The 18,434-nt window shown below is 42.7% G+C and overlaps 1 protein-coding gene across 1 annotated transcript in view; it reads right to left on the bottom strand.

The window, feature by feature from the left end:
* Positions 1-267: 267 nt before the first annotated feature.
* Positions 268-18,434, bottom strand: part of SMYD3 (SET and MYND domain containing 3) — an 804,855-nt gene continuing 786,688 nt past the window's right edge. The window contains exons 12-13 of the mRNA XM_030196460.1: positions 6,447-6,555; positions 268-1,148 (exon numbers count right to left, since the gene is read on the bottom strand). Of these exons, the coding sequence (XP_030052320.1) occupies positions 1,047-1,148; positions 6,447-6,555 (211 nt within the window). The 3' untranslated portion in view covers positions 268-1,046. The remainder of the gene's footprint in view (positions 1,149-6,446; positions 6,556-18,434) is intronic.

The raw sequence follows: 18,434 nt of genomic DNA, 5'->3' as shown, positions 1-18,434 counted from the left end.
TCTCACATACACTCTCTCTCTCGCACACACTGTATCTGTGTGAAACACTCTCTCTCACACTGTCTCTCACATACGCACTTGCACACACTCTCATTCTCACACACACACTCGCACCCAGACTCACTCTCTCTCTCACACACACACACACTCACACATTCACTCTCTCTCTCACACACAGTCACTCTTACATACACTCAAACATACACACTCCGAGGAAAACCTTGCTAGCGCCCGTTTCATTTGTGTCAGAAATGGGCCTTTTTTTTACTAGTATGTGTGTGTGTGTGTGTATATATATATATATATATATATATATATATATATATATATATATATATAGTGGCTAAATATCATTGTTATATGTATTTTCAGTGCCACTGCTTTTATGGATAGCAATGTGAAATGTACCAGTCAGTGTTAAAAATAAAATGCTAATTGTGGGGTTTAAATATAGACCCAACAGTCTTATTCTTCCTCACAGTCTCTGCTGTGCACTCTTCCAGACATGCCTAAGTAGCTCACAGTATCCTTCCTGGAAAGGGACTTTCTCTTAGCTTCTCTCATAGGGATGGCCCCATGACTGTTCTTTTCTTCCTGGTTCTCTGGGCCATTGATAGACATATTAGGATCCATGACAGAAATATGGGAGAATGCCCCAAAGCATGCAAGTAGGATGAATATCTTCAGAAACAAATTTACAACATAACATGTTCTGATTGATAATAACAGCTAACTACAATACCTAATAGTTTTGACATAGCCTGTATGATTTGAAGATCTCTTGTTAGCCTTATCTTTCCTTGTTTTAAGTGAACAGAAATGAGTGGTGAACAATTTTATAAATACAAAATTTTACAAAAAGGATGATTTATAAATTCAGTTCCTATAACCAAATGGCAAGAAAGTTTACAAAATTTGCAAGTCTTGAAATAATGTATTTTAGCAAAATAAAGCAAAGAGAAAAGGCATAATATTCAGAAAATAATTGGTGAAAGTATCTTATATATATATGCCTAATAAAGTCTTTGTCCTTTTGCTGGTTTCTGTCACAAGGTTTTCATGCTTGCTTCAGTATCTCCCAAAAGCTCCATGAGATCCTGCATTAGACTGTGGTCTCGTCCATGAGTGACCCTCATAATGTTGAATGCCTGAACAAGGAGAAGGAACAGCATACATATATTATCATCCTTTCGCTGAGGAAATACAACAGCTACACATTAAAGCCTACTATACTGAAGATGCAATCTTTTGTAGGCCACCAGATGGCACTGTTCTGTTTAGGGGTTCAAATATTATATATTGATTACTTTCTATTCAATTAGCATTTCTGAAGAGATGCCACTCACTCCATGTCTAGGTATTACAAGATAAAAAAGCTCTATATACTGAATAAAATCCTATTTCAGTTTCCTACTCTGTCTTGTATTTGAGTAATTGGAATAAGCTCACTCTATAGCATCTTTCATCACATACAGCTTCCTTACATGTGTGCTCTAAATAGGTGGGAGACATTCTCTAACACATCTCTTCAGACTAGAAGTAGTTCTGAAACATCAATTTCACAAAGTCAAGTTAAACATAAAGAGGTCAGTATCCATTTCCTTCCATTTGTTCTAAAGGTATCTCCATGTATCCTCTAGTCTTTGATTGAGGTCTACAAAATCCTGCGTGGTGTAGAATTTTTTACTCTTTCAAGGAGTGCAATTTCCCTTCAGCCATCTCTTTTCCAAGCAGAAGAGGCCTAACCTCATTAGCTATTCCTAAAACGAGAGGAGTTCCATCCTCATTATTTTGATTGCTCTTCTCTGAACCCTCTCCAACACGCTACTCAAGGTGAGGTCGCACCATGGAGCGATACAGAGGCATTATAGTATTCTCAGTCTTACATGACAGCTGTTGCAATTATTTAGAAATCCATGGTCAGGTGCACTTGAAGGCATTATTTATTAATAAAAGTATAATAATGTAGAGGGGCATTTTTGCAACAGTTCCTACGGCCTTCAAACATGCTGTTACTCCACTCCTTAAAAACCCTCACTTGACCCTACCTGTCCCTCCAATTATCGCCCCATCTCCCTTTCCTCTCGAAATTACTTGAACATGTCGTTCACCGCCGCTGTCTTCACTTTCTTTCTTCTCAACCTATTCTCGACCCTCTCCAATCTGGTTTTCACCCTCTTCACTCTACTGAAACTGCACTTACCAAAGTCTCTAATGACCTACTCCTGGCTAAATCCAGAAGTCTCTATTCTATCCTTATCCTTCTTGACCTATCTGCTGCCTTTGACACTGTAGACCACACTATACTCCTGGATACACTGTCCTCACTTGGATTCCAGGGCCCTGTTCTTTCCTGGTTCGCCTCTTACCTCTCTTTTCGTTCTTTCAGTGTTCACTCTGGTAGATCCTCTTCAACTTCCATCCCGCTTTCAGTTGGTGTGCCTCAGGGTTCTGTCCTTGGACCCCTCCTTTTTTCCATCTATACCTCTTCCCTTGGTACCCTGATTTCATCCCATGGCTTTCAATATCATCTTTACGCAGATGACTCTCAGATCTACATCTCCACCCCTGAAATATCAACCTCAATCCAGGACAAAATTTCAGCCTGCTTGTCCGACATTGCTGCTTGGATGTCTCAACGCCATCTGAAGCTTAACATGACCAAAACTGAACTTCTCATTTTTCCCCCTAAGCCCACCTCCCCTCTTCCCCCTTTCTCTATCTCTGTTAATGGCTCTCACATCCTCCCTGTCTCCTCGGCTCATAACCTTGGAGTCATCTTTGATTCCTCTCTCTCCTTTTCTGCACATATTCAACAGATCACCAAAACCTGTCGTTTCTTTACCTACAACATTAGCAAAATCCGCCCCTTCCTTTCTGATTACGCTAACAAAACCCTTATTCACACCCTTGTCACCTCTCGTTTGGACTATTGCAATTTACTTCTCACTGGTCTTCCACTCAGCCATCTCTCTCCTCTCCAATCTGTCCAAAATTCTGTGGCACGACTTATTTTCCACCAGAATCGTTATACCCACACTAGCCCACTCCTCAAGTCACTTCACTGGCTCCCTGTCTACTTCCGCATACAGTTTAAACTTCTCTTACTGACCTTTAAGTGCATCCACTCTGCAGCCCCCCATTACCTCTCTGCTCTCATCTCTCCCTACGCTCCTTCCCGTGAACTCCGCTCACTGGACAAATCTCTCGTCATCCCCCTTCTCCCCTACTGCTAACTCCAGGCTTCGTTCCTTTTCTCTCGCGGCATCTTATGCCTGGAATCGACTTCCTGAACCTATATGTCTAGCTCCATCTCTTCCTGTTTTCAAATCCTTGCTGAAAATCCACCTTTTTACTGCTGCTTTTGGCTCCTAGCCTCTACTCATTTGCCTTCCCTTGTTCCTTTCTTCCTTCTCACCCAGTACTGCCCTCATCCGTAACTGTCTTGTCTGTCTGTATTATTTAGATTGTAAGCTCTTTTGAGCAGGGACTGTCTCTTTGTGTCAGGTGTTCAGCGTTGCGTGCGTCTGGTAGCACTATACAAATGCTAATAATAATAATAAGTCCAAATTGAGATGTTTTGTAAAAAAAAAAAAAAGTCTAGCTCACAGTCAGAATTGAACCAGAAAAAGGTCTAAATTTCAGGTTCGATTATGGCTTTCAGCTAGACATTTTCATACCCAACATGTCCATCTTTAAGTACCATTTTTGGAAAAATAAAAGTCCCAGGGAAAAATGAAGAAAAACAAGCCATAGGGATGTCTGTCTGGCAGCATTCATAGTAAACTGGACACAAAGACATCCCATCAGTGCAGTGGGGCAGCCTAGTGGTCAGTGCAGTGGACTTTACATAAAGGGACCCAGGTACAAATCCTACCTAACCCCCTTCATATTGTATTGTGACCCTCCAGGAACAGAGAAAACCTACTGTAGCTAAAGGTTCACCGCTACAATAGCCCTCAGGCTTGCAGATCACTTATATATTTAGGTACAGGAGGTATTTTTATGTTCCAGGAGGGCTCATATATTTGTATTGAAATTAAACAGTTAAAGTGGGGATTGAACCTGGGTCCCGTTGTTCACTGTCCACTGCACTGACCAGTAGGCTACTCTGTCCACTTGCTGCTTTCTAAGGAATGGCTATAATATCTGGAGCAGTCACAGAGTCTGTAACCTATTGTCACAATTTTGGGGTGTGGGGGGGGGGGGGTCATGTCTCAATCCCTCAAGTGGTCAGTTGGTCAATTAGGGCACCCTTTTCTGACTTAGTCATGACTGAAAAAGGTCTAGATAAAAATTTACTTCTTTTCTGCACCGGGCCTTTTTTTAATGTGGCTTTATTGTTGAATAAGTCCAAATTTTAAGCCTGCCCAAGTCCTACCCAAAACAAGCCTCCAACACTGCCCCTTGCGATTTAGCGGAACTGCAGAGTAAAATGTACCATTCTGAGTTTCAAAAATTGCAACTTAGATGTTTTTGATAAAAATGTCTCAGAAAAACGCCCATCTACTGCTTTGTACCACTTTTGTCTTTTGAAAATGAGCACCATAGTAATGTAGTAAGAGATGGCAGATAAAGACTAGCATGGTCCATCAAGTCTGCTCAGCAAGGTGGCTAGAGTTGTATCTACCACAGTGTGCAGGACATAGAGTTTACCTCCTCTTTGCCATTGTTTAGGATTATACCTGCCACTTCATGTAGATTATACCCCTCTTGTTATTTGCTTTGCTTTGATCCCATCCTCTTACTAGATAGAATTCAAAAAGACGTGAGATAAATACTGATGATCCCTGTCACTATTTTTGCTCCAGCCACCTCCACTAGGAGAGTGGTTCAGGCAACCACCATCTTTTTGGGTGAAAAAAAAATTTCATGATATTGCTTTTAAGTTTACCTCCTTGCAGTTTCATTTTATATCCTCTAGTTCCAAAGGTTCTTCATCTTTGAATAAGATTTGTTTGCTCATTAATACCTTCTAAGTATTTAAAGACCTGTTTATAACTAGCAAGGTTCAGATTTATATGCCTAGTGCTCCCCCCCCCCCAAGTTAACCTTGAGCCCCTCCAAAAATTCAGTTCAGACTATGTTACTGGTGCTCAGGAAGCCGAAAGAACCCCAGCACATTGGTATAAGGTCCTGTGGCATTCTAGAACATACTTGAGTAGCGGTAGGTAGCTGTCCAATGTACTTATGGTTGCTGGTCAATAGATTAACTGATGGTCTTCTAAATTTATTATTAAATAGTCATGTGGAGGAAATATTGTGTGTTATCGTCCCATCATTACACAGTAGCAGCATTTATAATATACTTTTACCCATAATGTTCAAGAACAAAAAGAAAATGTCCACAACTCCTAACTCCTGGATACTGTGAATAGCACAATAATAAGCAGCATTTATATGATCCAGCCTAATAAAAACCTTCCACCCAATACCCAAAAGGGTTTAACTGGACAGGAGAGGCTCCGGCCTGGTTAAACCCCATTAAGTAACCAGCACACGATATTCAGCACCACTTAACCGGTTAGTGCTGTTAACTGGTCATTTCCTCACTGGTTAGGTTAGAGGTGGGTATGGGGTAGAGAGTAGGGAACCAATTTAGCTGGTTAGAAGTGATTGTCAGTCTGCTAACTGGCTAAGTAACTGCATAAAGTTAGGACAGGAAAAAAGCTGTCTTAACTTTATAGGCTAAAGTTAACTGGGCTTTGGTCTGAGTATTGGCCACTGCCTGGTTAACTTCTGGAAACCCATTGATACTCAGACATTCAATGCAGGGAGCCCTGGACCTTAACATCCAGGATCAAATTAGCCTGCGGCTAATATCTAAATATTGTGCAGTTTGTAATTGGCATTAATATAAAATGGTAATTATATTATTATATTATCCAATATGTACTAAAACCTCCCTTAACACCTCCTATACATATCCCTATTTACACTTTCTGAATTGCAAATCTAACAAAAATCTGTCTTAAAAGCTTTAAAATGCCCTAACATTCCCTGATGAAATATCATCCTAATTATTTAAATATTAAATATTGAATTCCATAGTCGAGGCTCTTTACCTTAAAGAGGGCAATTTAACTTTTTTTCATGGGTAAACCCTGATTGAGCCAAATATAAAAAAATAAATTACCTCCAGGGGTTATCATGTATTAACCAGGCACAAAGAAGGTTCACACCTACTTTTATGCAATTCAAAGGTAGGCAATGTTTGGAAGAGGGGTTTTGGTGAAGTATTTTGGTTTATAACTACAACAAATGGCCTGTAAAACAGCAATACAAAAATGGATTGGCAGTTTCTACTGGACACAACTGTGGTCATTTATATTATGGCCACATATCATTGTATATCTCTTCCAACAATAATAAGCAAAGCTGAAAGACAAGACAAGGTAAAATAATGTATCTGTTGATATAGAAAAGCATGCCATGGACATACTGACCTGCTTCAAGGTCTCCAGGGCTTCAGGAAACTTTCCTAGAAGGTGCTGCAGCTTCCCTACTTGCATTATCTGAACAGCCCTCAAAGAATGAAAGCCTGAATAATACAAACTGGTAACAGGAGAGGGGTGGGAGTGGAGAAAAAACAAGGAAAGCACAAATAACTATGAAGGTGAAAACTGAAACTCATACTTTGTTTCTGACTCAGTGATGCACTCTAGGAAGGACCATTAGGGTGGGACTATGCAGTCATTACAACTTTTAATCAGGCACTTAGAAAAAACTGGCTTCATAACTGGGCTGAATGAAATATTCAAAATAAAATCAATCACTCTCGTGTTTTATGGAACATCTTCTGCTGGATCCTATGAGGAAGGGCAATATAATTTTCTCTTTAGTAATGGCAAATCACAGAACATGGTAGCAGTGAGATGCCATATTGTAAAATTATTTGTTTGAAGAGAAAATGGTAGCTGATTTTTATGATTTATTTCAAATTTTATTGAGCCTATTGAACTCTACAAATACTTTACAACTGTAAACAAGTGTCAGTTTCTACAATTCAGTAAACCAAAAGCTAACAGTGCATGTTACTGACATTAATGCTCGTTACTAGTTGCAGGAGTCATTCAATAAAAAAGCTCTTCAGAAAATAACGTGCTTTAATGGCATTAGCGTGTGCTGCTAACACAATAAGTCATCATTACATTTCATCCTCCATTGCCTCAGGTAAGACTAGACTGTAATGTAAGTCAATTAGGGCAAGGAACTCAGGTCCCTGAATATGTAGCTCACCTTGATCTCAAATTTGGAAAAGTAATACATCTAAAATCAATCCGATCATTAAAATATGATCTATAAATCTGGCATACCAAGAGACTTCATTTGCATAATGCCATCCTTGACATTTTTTAAAAACACTTACCACCGCTGGTCACTGGCATAGGATATCTGGGTCAGAAGTGACATTTAGTACTATACCTGCATAGCTAACTGGGCAGAATTAGTACTGCTATTTAAGTGGTCCTACTTGCCCAGTTAGCTATGCAGACACTGGCACTAAATATAGGTAGTGCCCATATAGCTTTGGGGCTGGCCCAACTCTACCTCCAAACCACCCAGGCTCTGTCCACTTCTGAGTATTGGAACCCATGAAGGAAGGGGTGATAATGGGTCTATCACCATTTGTCTGAGAACAGCACCTTGAAAGGCATCTCTTTTTCAGATAGGATATTCACATCCATATCTGGCAGGTTGAAATATCCTGGGTGGAGAAGTAGTATAGTGGTTAGTGCAGCAGACTTTGATCCTGGGGAACTGGGTTTGATTCCCACTGCAGCTCCACATGACTCTGGGCAAGTCACTTAACCCTCCATTGCCCCAGGTACAAATAAGTAGCTGTATATACTATGTAAACCACTTTGAATGTAGTTGCAAAAAACCACAGAAAAGCTGTAATTCCCAAGTTTTGGATATCCATGGCCAGATCTTTGTCCACTTTCTCTGCTGGAGCTCTGTAGATGACACTTGGAGATAGAAGGAAGCAATATGGATCATCTTGGAAAGAAAAGATGGAACTTTGATCCCTACAAGACTTTTGTATTTCAGTCACTTCAGTAATGGTTTTCACATACAGGGCTACTCCTTCTCCTTTCAGCCACCTCTGTCCCTTCTAAAGAAATTATGTATGGCCATATCTCATTCATGGGACTCCTGGAACCATCTTTCTGTAACAGCAACAATATCTAAGTCTGCCTCTACCTTTAGGGCTTGCGCATCCAGAATTCTGTTGCTTAGACCAGTGGTTTTCAACCCAGTCCTCAGGGTCCACCTGGCCAGTCAGGTTTTCGGATATCCACAATGAATATGCATGAGATGGCAGTGCATGCAAATCTCTCATGCATTTTCATTGTGGATATCCTGAAAACCTGATTGGCCAGATGACCCCTGAGCACTGGCTTGAAAACCACTGGCTTACACTATGGTCATTTGTGCTCCTTGCTTTCTGTTAGTTTCTTGTTAGTTTACTCATTTTTTAGGGACCCTTTTACTAAGCTGCGGTAAAAAGGACACTGCGCTAGCAGTACGGGCCGTTTTTGCCACATGCTTAGGCCCTTTTTATTGCAGTGGGTAAAAAGGCTGATAAAAGACATGGCCATGCGGTAAGATTGCTCTTACCGCATGACCATGTGGGGGGTGGGGGAGCACTTACCACCACACATTGAGGTGACAGTCAGTGGCGTAGCTAGGGGGGGTGCAAGGTGAGCGGCCGTTCCCCTAATTAGATTTCACATGAAAATGGCACCTACCTCTGCTGGTGCTGGGCTGACATCACACAGCAGCATGAACTAACACCGCTTTGGCGCTTTCGCTTTCACTACCCCCTCCCCCTCGGTCTCTCAAATTTGCTTTCTTTAGTGGCGCCCCTCCCTGCTGCCCTGTAGTGATCACAGGCTGCCTGAGCCGGCGCCGAATGCTTCCTTCTGCTCTGCCCCTCTGACACAACTTCCTGTGTACGCGAGGGTGGGACACGGCAGAGGGAAGCATTCAGTACAGGCTCAGGCAGCTTGTTATCGCTGCAGGCACTCCCTGCTAAAGAAAAGCAGGTTTGAGGGATGGATGGGGAGGAACAAGGAGGTTAGATTGAGAACAGGAGTCTGCATCAGCCAAGGAGGTTGGATGGAAACAGAAGACAGGGTGAGCTATCCAGCCCATTATATGAAATAAAAATTGAATATCACTACATCTTAAAAAAAAAAAAGTGTAGCTGATAGAAACAGCAGTTAAAAACAGGATATCTTCACTGAAATCTCATAATCTGTATTGTATAGAAAAATGAGCACAAAATACAGTTTCTTGATGGGTTCATCTTAACTGTTGTAATCTGCCTTGGGAAGCCTAGAGGGGCATAATCGAACGGGGTGACCAAGTTTTCCTGAGGACGTCCTCGCAGGATCTTCCTGTGAAGGGGCGGGGAAACCCGTATTATCGAAACAAGATGGGCATCCATCTATCATTTTGATAATACGGTTGGGGACGCCCAAATCTCAACATTTAGGTCGACCTTAGAGATGGTCGTCCCTGATTTTCAGCGATAATGGAAACTGAGGACGCCCATCTCAGAAATGACCAAATCCAAGCCATTTGGTCATAGGAGGAGCCAGCATTCGTAGTGCACTGGTCCCCCTGACATGCCAGGACACCAACCGGGCACCCTAGGGGGCACTGCAGTGGACTTCAGAAAAACCTCCCAGGTGCACAGTTCCCTTACCTTGTGTGCTGAGCCCCCCAACCCCCCAAACCCACTCCCCACAACTGTACACCACTACCATAGCCCTTAGGGATGAAGGGGGCACAGTGGGTTTGTGGTGGGTTTTGGAGGGCCCACATTTACCACCACAAGTGTAACAGGTAGGGGGGGATGGGCCTGGGTCCGCCTGCCTGAACTGCACTGCAGTACCCACTAAAACTGCTCCAGAGACCTGCATACTGCTGTCATGGAGCTGGGTATGATATTTGAGGCTGGCATAGAGGCTGGAAAAAATATTTAAAATTTTCTTTTAGGGTGGGAGGGAGTTAGTGACCACTGGGGGAGTAAGGGGAAGTAATCCTCGATTCCCTCCGGTGGTCATCTGGTCATTTAGGGCACATTTTTGAGGCTTGGTCGTAAAAAAAACAGACCAAGTAAAGTCGCTCAAGTGCTCGTCAGGGACGCCCTTCTTTTTTCCATTATCGGTCGAGGACGCCCATGTGTTAGGCATGCCCCAGTCCCGCCTTCACTATGCTTCTGACACGCCCCCATGAACTTTGGTCGTCCCTGTGACGGAAAGCAGTTGAGGACGCCCAAAATCGGCTTTCGATTATGCCGATTTGGATGACCCTGTGAGAAGGACGCCCACCTTCTGATTTGTGTTGAAAGCTGGGCGCCCTTCTCTTTCGAAAATAAGCCTGATAGTTACTCTAGACATCTTTTAATAAGAAAAGTAGCACTATAAAAAGTCAAAGTACAAGATCAGAATAAATAAAACCCACTGGTATATGAAAAGAGACAGAATGAAAGAAACTGCTGTACTGGGAAATTACTCTGTTTACTTTTGAAGGAATATTGTGAACTCTTTTCATCTTGTTGATAAATTGATATGTGATATTGCTTTTCACCCTGTTTTAAAGAATTCAGAGTTAAAGGTATATCCTCTGAGACTTCCAACAAATGACAAGTCAACCGAGCAGCCCAGAAAGCCACACCATATAAACAAATAATGTCAAGAAGATGGAATTTGAATTATCAGAAAATGTCTCTGATATGCAATACACTGTATTATACACAGGTTTTTTTCCTCTAACAGATTACTTTATACTCTTGGGTCAGTAGTCTATCATCAGAACCTGTGTGAAATCATATCAAAGATAAAAGGTAATCTAGAAATTGTTTTCAAAGAAGATGTAACACACATTCTCTTTGTCATCTTCTTATTTGTGAAAAAAAAATATAAAAAACTTAATAAAAACATGCCTCTTCACACTGTTGTCAACAATAGTACTACAGATTGTGATCTGTTTGCTGCTTTTCTCTCTCCCTTCAAAAGGGCTGGCAATGGTATGCCAATCACTTTCATATCTGAATAACTTCCCTGATTAGTGAAGGTAATCTCACAGCTAATAGGAATGACAACTAAAGGAATTAAGAAATAAAATTCATTCTAATTATGTTCATGTGGCAAGCTGCACAATGGAAGCTATTTTGGCATTCATTATCTACAATGTTATAAATCCAAATACATAAAAGCAATTAAAAGACCATACATGATAAAATTCAGTTCATCAAAACCTCGAATGACATTCCCTATCTGTCCTACATCCATCCTAACACCTACATAAAGGGCTTTCCTGGTATGCAAAGCATTTTTCTGAGAGCTCTGTATGCACTGATGAATAAGACTTCTATTAGTTTACTTTTGGGCTCATTTTCAAAACAGAAAAACGTCTAAAAAGTGGCATAAAGCAGCATTTGGGTGGTTTTTTTTTTCACAAAAACGTCCAAATCAGTATTTTCGAAACTTATTTTTAGATGTTTTTCTTTGAAATCTGTCAGAAGTGCGTCCAAATCTCAAGGGGGCATACCAGGGGCGTGTTCAGCGCGAGACTTGGGCGTTCCTGAGACTTAGAAGAAAACAAAAACGTCCAGGACTAAAACTATTATGGTTGAAAAACATCTAAGACGTTTTGAGCTAGACCTGTTTATATAACGAATAAGGCACAAAAAGGTGCCCTAAATAACTAGATGACCACTGGAAGGAATCAGGGATGACCTCCCCTTATTCCCCTAGTGGTCACTAACCTCCTCCCACCCCCAAAAAATGTGATGCAAAACATTACTTGCCAGCCTCTGTGCCAGTCTCAGATGTTATACTCAGGACACATGGCCATGCAGTTAGAGAATTCTTACCATATGGCCATGCGGAAGGGAGTTCTTACTGCCACACACTGAGGTGGCGAGAAGGACTTCCACGTTAACCCGGCAGTGTGCGGCAATGCCCGATTACCGCCAGGTTATTGCGGTGCAAGCCATTTCTAGGGGGGTTTCTTTTTCCTCTGGAAATGGCACGCACTCAGGGTGGGCTACCGCAAGCAGCCGCATTGGGCCAGAGGTAGTCCCGGAGGAGTGAGCGGTAAGCCCACGTACCACCACTCTGTAAAAGGGCCCCTCATAGAATATGATAAAATATTTTTGTACATCTTAGTGTATCTAGAGTTTTCAGAAAGTTTTTGACAAAGTCCCTCAAGACAGTGATTCTTAAGGACATTAAAAAGCCAAGGGATAGGAAGCAATTTTCTGTTGTGGATTAGGAATTGGTTAATGGACAGACAACAGTGGAGGAGGGTGAATAGTGGAGTGCCTCAGGGATCTGTACTAGGACTGGTGCAATTTAACATATTTATAGATGATCTAGAAATAGGAACGAAGAGTGGGGTGATTAAATTTGCAGATGACACAAAGCTATTCAAAGTTGTTAAAATGCATAGACTGTGAAAAATTGCAGGAAGAACTTAGGAAACTGGAAGACTGGGCATCTAAATGGCAGATGAAATTTATTATGGACAAGTCACCTGATGTTAGGTTCCAACTTAGGAGTCGGCAATCAAGAAACAGATCTAGCTGTCATTGTGGAAATGCTTCTGAGACAGAGGTTTCTGGAATTCAATGGATTGTAGGACCTAAAGCAGCATGGTTTTATTAGAGGTAGATCTTGTCCTCAATATGCTGCTCTGACCTCTTCCCATGCTTTGGGGGTTTTCATGTTACTGTTTGTGCCACTTTGCTCCTCTCACAGTGGCTTAAAGTCTTCATGCCCCACTCTTAGGGCCCAATGCACAAAGACTACCGGGCCAGCAATGTGCTTTTTAGATCAGTTCCAGCCAGTTTAGCAAGTACGTTATTCAGCAGGAGATGCACAAAGGGGCTTTGAAGGATTTTTACCCTGTGGGGCAGCAGACAATGGGAATTCTAGGCTAATATATTTAAATGCGCTATTAAGCATTCAAATGTGCATTCCGAGTGATGTACAGCCATTTTCTGAGCGATGCATAGAAACAGCCCCTACCTTATATGAGGAACTTTTTATGGGAGATCAGGAGCAATCGTTGCATAGCGGTGGCCTCTCACGGGAGCAGACTGCTGTGATATTATCCCTGCATGGCTTCATTTTCCAGCCTGCCAGGCTTGTATTTTGCAGCATGGGCTAAAATAATCTCCTGTGGGAAATGTCGAGAGAGCTCTAAGGAGAATGGATGGCAGAAGTTTGCTTTTCTCTCCTGGGATGAGCTTGTTGGACTATAAGCAGTGTCCGTGAGTTTGATGAAGAAAGCACTTTTTTTGCAGGCCAAAACAACTTGAAATGAGTTTAAAAGTATTATGGACGATCATGGTCAGAGGGCTAGATCCAGAGGGAAAAGAGAATCAGCCCTGAAGGGGCAGCAGTAGCAGCGAAGTTTGGAAAAAAAAAAAAAAAGGCTACAAACGGCATTCATACACACAGCTTGTATGTGTGTATGAAAACCGTAGCACGCGCTGCTCTGAGCATGCGCAGAGCAGCCATGCTTAGCGACTGGCTGTTCTGTGCATGCTCAGCTTATCAACTGGCTTCCCCCCTACCGAGGTGCTTGCTGTTTTTGCAAGCAGCTTATTCGATCCATTTTTTTTTTGTGCATCGCTCAACATTCCCACTGAGGTGGAAATAGCGTTCGATGCTTTACAGGGACTTTGGTGCACTGGTACATTACTGCCTTAGGGTCCCTGTTTACTAAGCCACGTTATAGGCGCATTAGCGGTTTTAACGTGCGTTAACCATGTACATGCGTTAACAGTGTACGCGCCTACAATTATTATTATTATTTATTGCATTTGTACCCCACATTTTCCCACCTTTTTGCAGGTTCAATGTGGCTTACAGAGTATTGTTATGATAAAGTCGTTACATGATTTAAATACAGTCGATCATAAGCTGAGGTACAATATCCCTATAGGCGCCTACACGGTTAACGCACGCGCTAATAGTAGGTGCATTAAAAATGCTAACGCGCCTTAGTAAACAGGGCCTTTAAAGTGTTGGCTCTGTGGCAGAAACCTGCCTACAAGTTTGATTAAGAATGATTAGAAAACCCCTTTGCTAGTGGGAAAATGGGTTTTCCCATTGACTTTAACAGATCTGAATGATGTAATAATTTCAACATCCAAAAATGAACTAAATGGGTGATTGAAACAACCTTGAGACGAATTGAGATGTAAAAGTAGAAGGGATGGATAACAAGTATTCAAAATAAACACCACTTCTTTTAACAATGTGAGACACACAATTCAATGGATCTGGAATAAATTTATAAATTCTATCAACTTGGCTCCATACAATTTTCTGTTTGACAAAATAAACTTTAAGGGCCCTGTTTACTAAGCAACACTGCAGGCTTGCTAGCATTTTAAATGTGCGCTAAAGCTACGAGACACCCTTAGGAATATATAGGTGTCTCTAGCGTTAGTGAATGTTAAAAAATGCTAGCACACCTTAGTAAACAGGGCCCTAAATCTTTAAAAAATCCAAAACAACTTTTTGAAAATCTGACACTAGATTTTTGAGATTTGCATTAGATTTTAATCCATTTTTCACAGTGGATATGAAGGAAAGTCAAAACATCCATTGAACTCCATCCAGGATCAAACACAGAAACTGAGTACAACTTTGAATTATTCACACATCTTTCAAATGTAACAAATAAATAAATAAATAAATAAATAATGTATGACGCAGTACAAGATATTGACCTTTGTTATGCTTATTATTCTGAGAAATTAGAAGGTCGTACAGTTTGCAGTCACAAATCTACAGCCAAATAGAGTTTGAAAGCCTACGTTATTTTGAAATTACATAATCAAGACTGTATGTTTTCCTTCTTTCAATGAAATTTTTATGGTGGAGCTTAGTGCCAGGAAAATTATGCATTCTTGTGAAACCAATGCAGTTCACTTGGCAAAGCTAGAGGCAAAACGTTCTGAATATTTTTGGACAGTTTGCCAAACTCAATTTGCTTTCTAAAATGGTTTAACTTGATGTAAAAAAAAAAAAAAAAAGCATACTAAACAATTTAAGCTTGGCAGAACAAGGAAAAATTACTTCATATACTGAGTCTATAGAACTTAAATAGGAGGAGACTTTAAAATGTCCACTGATTAAGAATGGCACCGTAAATAATTGCTGTATTTCTATAAAGTGGACCAATTACACACATTATCAGTGGCGTTCCTAGGGGCGCTGATACCCGGGGCGGATCGCCGATGCGCCCCGCCCTCGGGTGCAGCGCCCCCCCCCGGAACAGCGCGACCCCCCGGCGAAAGAATCCCCCCCGGGTGCACGGCGCTGGGGGGGGTGCCGCGCGCCTGTCGGCTCTTCGTTTCCATGCTCCCTCTGCCCCAGAACAGGAAGTAACCTGTTCCAGGGCAGAGGGAGCATGAAAACGAAGAGCCGAAAGGCGCGCGGCACCCCCCCCCCCCCAACGGCGTGCACCTGGGGCGGACCGCCCCCACCTTGGTACGCCACTGTACATTATACATAGTGCGTATTTGACAGGTGAACATACACATGGGTGGAGCGCATGGATCATGGGTGGACGCACACATGCATGCGTACCTACAGCAATTAGGCACAAATACTTGCACTAGCCCTGTGGCTGGCATAAGTGCTTGTGCCTAAATTATATATACACGGGGCGGACTGATCATTCAGGCAACCGGGCAGTGACCGAGGGCCCAGAGGCTCTGCCCAGTTGCCCTTGCCAGCCGCTTCTGATGCTTCCACAGACTGCCGCTGCCTGTGTTGGCTCAGGCGGTTTAAAATGGTGGCCGCGAACTCTCGCGAGACTACTGTGAGAGGTCGCAGATGTCATTTTAAACTGTGGAGCCACCATAGGCGGCAGCAGCAGGGATGGAAGAAGGTGGGAAAGGGGAGATCAGAGGACATGCTGCTGGACATGGAGGAAGGTAAGGGCTAAGGGGGTGGCAGTAGCATGTGAGGGAGGGGCAGTAGCATGTGGGGGGACAGGGGCAACAGGGGCAGTAGAGTACTCTCAGTCTGCCCCTGTCTCTATGTGTGTGTGTGTATATATATAAGCTGTTAAGCTAGTATTCTACAAAAGAAAGAATACACTTATTTTCCTGTACAGAACAGGTACCACATAGAAATCTAAACAGAAGTGTGCTGTTATAAAATTGCCTTCGTAGCCTATGTGTCATGATAGGTTAGAAAACTGATGTAGGGAAGCGTGTCAGAGAGGCTCTAGCCTACCTAGGGCGGGGCAGTCCTACCCAGGTGCTGACAGAAGGCGGGTGTGCGGAGCTTTTGCATGGGTGTCTGCTCTGCTGGTCCCCTGACGTCAACTTCCTGTTCTGGGGCAGGGGATGGCTTATCTGACAGCCACAAACCAGCTCCGCGCACCTCCTCACTTGGAGGAGGGGGTGTGCTCTGCCCAGGGGTGTGCTCCGCCCTGGGCGGCATGTAATATAGGTACACCACTGCAGAGAGGATCACGGGGGAAGATGAAAAGGGAGAGGGCAATGTGATGAGGGAGAAAGACTAACCATGTAAATAATTATATATTATATATATATTGGTAAAATGGAGTTTATTGAAGTACGAAGACTCGACACAACGTTGTGTTTCAGCCATTAGGCCTGCATCAGGAGTCTTTTTTGCAGAGTACTTCTGGAAAGTGATGAAGAAAAATCTTCAGAGTTGTAAAGTAGTCTTTAAAAAGACTGTTGCTGACATGAACGTATTCGTCTGAAAGGACTTCAATAAACTCCATTTTACCAATATACATCTTCCAGTCTTTGGTATCCTTGAAGCTTGGTCACCCTCCCACTTTTTTTGTTGTACTGTTGTATATATCGTGGGGCGTTTTGAGTTCTCCGTCTTTGGGCGGATTTCTTCTCATTTCTACTACTGAAGCATATTGCATCTCTAATGCTGTTGACTGCTTGAAAGAATGCAAGAAAATTAATTTCTTAGCCCTTTGCAAATTGGCAGGAATATAATGCCATCTGGCTGCCTAATACAAGGTGGCTATATTTTACTTTATTTGTTCATCAACCAGTGTCTGTCTACTCAGAGAGAAAATGTATTATTGTCGTCTGTCACTCCTGCCATCTACTGTCACAGAGTGAACCTGCTAGACAAATGGATAGCTTAGTTTGCATCAAAAACAACTAGGTCATATTCACTAGATGCTTTGGGGTTATGTGGAACAAATTCCATCAGTGATGGACTTTTTATTGTCAGTGATAGAAAGGAAGACAATAGTAGCTACGAAAGCAATGATAGTACTAGTGACAGTGCTACGCTATGAATATTTTTTACAGTCTCATTAATTTATTTATTGTAGTTTATTTACTAAGGTACATTAAGCACTAACATCGGCTTAGCATGCTGAAAAAGGCTAAAGCATCCTGCAGTAATTTCCCTGTTTGTGCACGCTAATCACACACTATATTTTTTTAATTATATTTTTTGGGAGAGGGTGAGGCATGGGTGGGGAATGGGTATGGAAGTGCTAACCAGTAGCACGTTCACACATTAGTGTGTACTAACAGGTTAACACAGGGTTAAATAGGAGGTGATAAGTGTTACCACGTTAACTATTTGCCGTTTCCATGTGCTAATGACAACATGAATGAACGATCTGCAAATCAAAAAATGGAAAATGCCCTGTTTTCCCGCCATGGTAAGAATGGGCTTAGCGTGCAGAAAAGTATTAGGATATGCCAGGGGCATAGCCAGACTTCGGCAGGAGGGGGGTCCAGAGACCAGGTGAGGGGGCACATTTTAGCCCCCCCCCACCATTGCTGGCCAACCCCCCCCCACCGCCGCCACCACCAACTTTGCCCCCCACCCAACGACTCTCTCGACCCCCCTCCCGCCGCCAACCCTCCCCCGCCACCTACCTTTGCTGGCGAGGGACCCCAATCCCCGCCAGCCGAGGTCCTCTTGCTTCCCGTGCAAGGCTTTGTTCTGTTCGTACAACGTGCAGGACGTCAGAAACAGAACGAAGCCTTCCGCGGGAAGCAAGAGGACCTTGGCTGGCGGGGGTTGGGGTCCCCCACCAGCAAAGGTAGCCCACGGCAACGGCGGGGGAGGGTTGGCGGCGGGAGGGGGGTTGAGAGGGTCATCGGCAGGGAGGTCCAGGACCAAATCTATGGGGGCCCAGGCCCCTGTGTCCCCCTGGGATACGCTAAGCCCATTCTTTTACTGCAGCTTAGTAAAAGGACTCCCTAGTTACTAATAACTAGGGTTAACAGTAAAATAGCGTGTTAACAACAGCCCAGGTTGATAAATTCTCCCTTAGTTTTTTAAAAATGTTTTAGATATTAGTATTAAAAATTCCCCCCATTTTTCTCCAGTCAAAAAACAACAAGGCAGTTGGTCCGCCAAATCCAATATGGAAGA

This window comes from Microcaecilia unicolor, chromosome 3 (genome assembly GCF_901765095.1).
Source record: "Microcaecilia unicolor chromosome 3, aMicUni1.1, whole genome shotgun sequence".
Taxonomy (NCBI): domain Eukaryota; kingdom Metazoa; phylum Chordata; class Amphibia; order Gymnophiona; family Siphonopidae; genus Microcaecilia; species Microcaecilia unicolor.
Note: the sequence above shows the minus strand (reverse complement) of the source record. Positions and strands in the feature narration are given on the sequence as shown.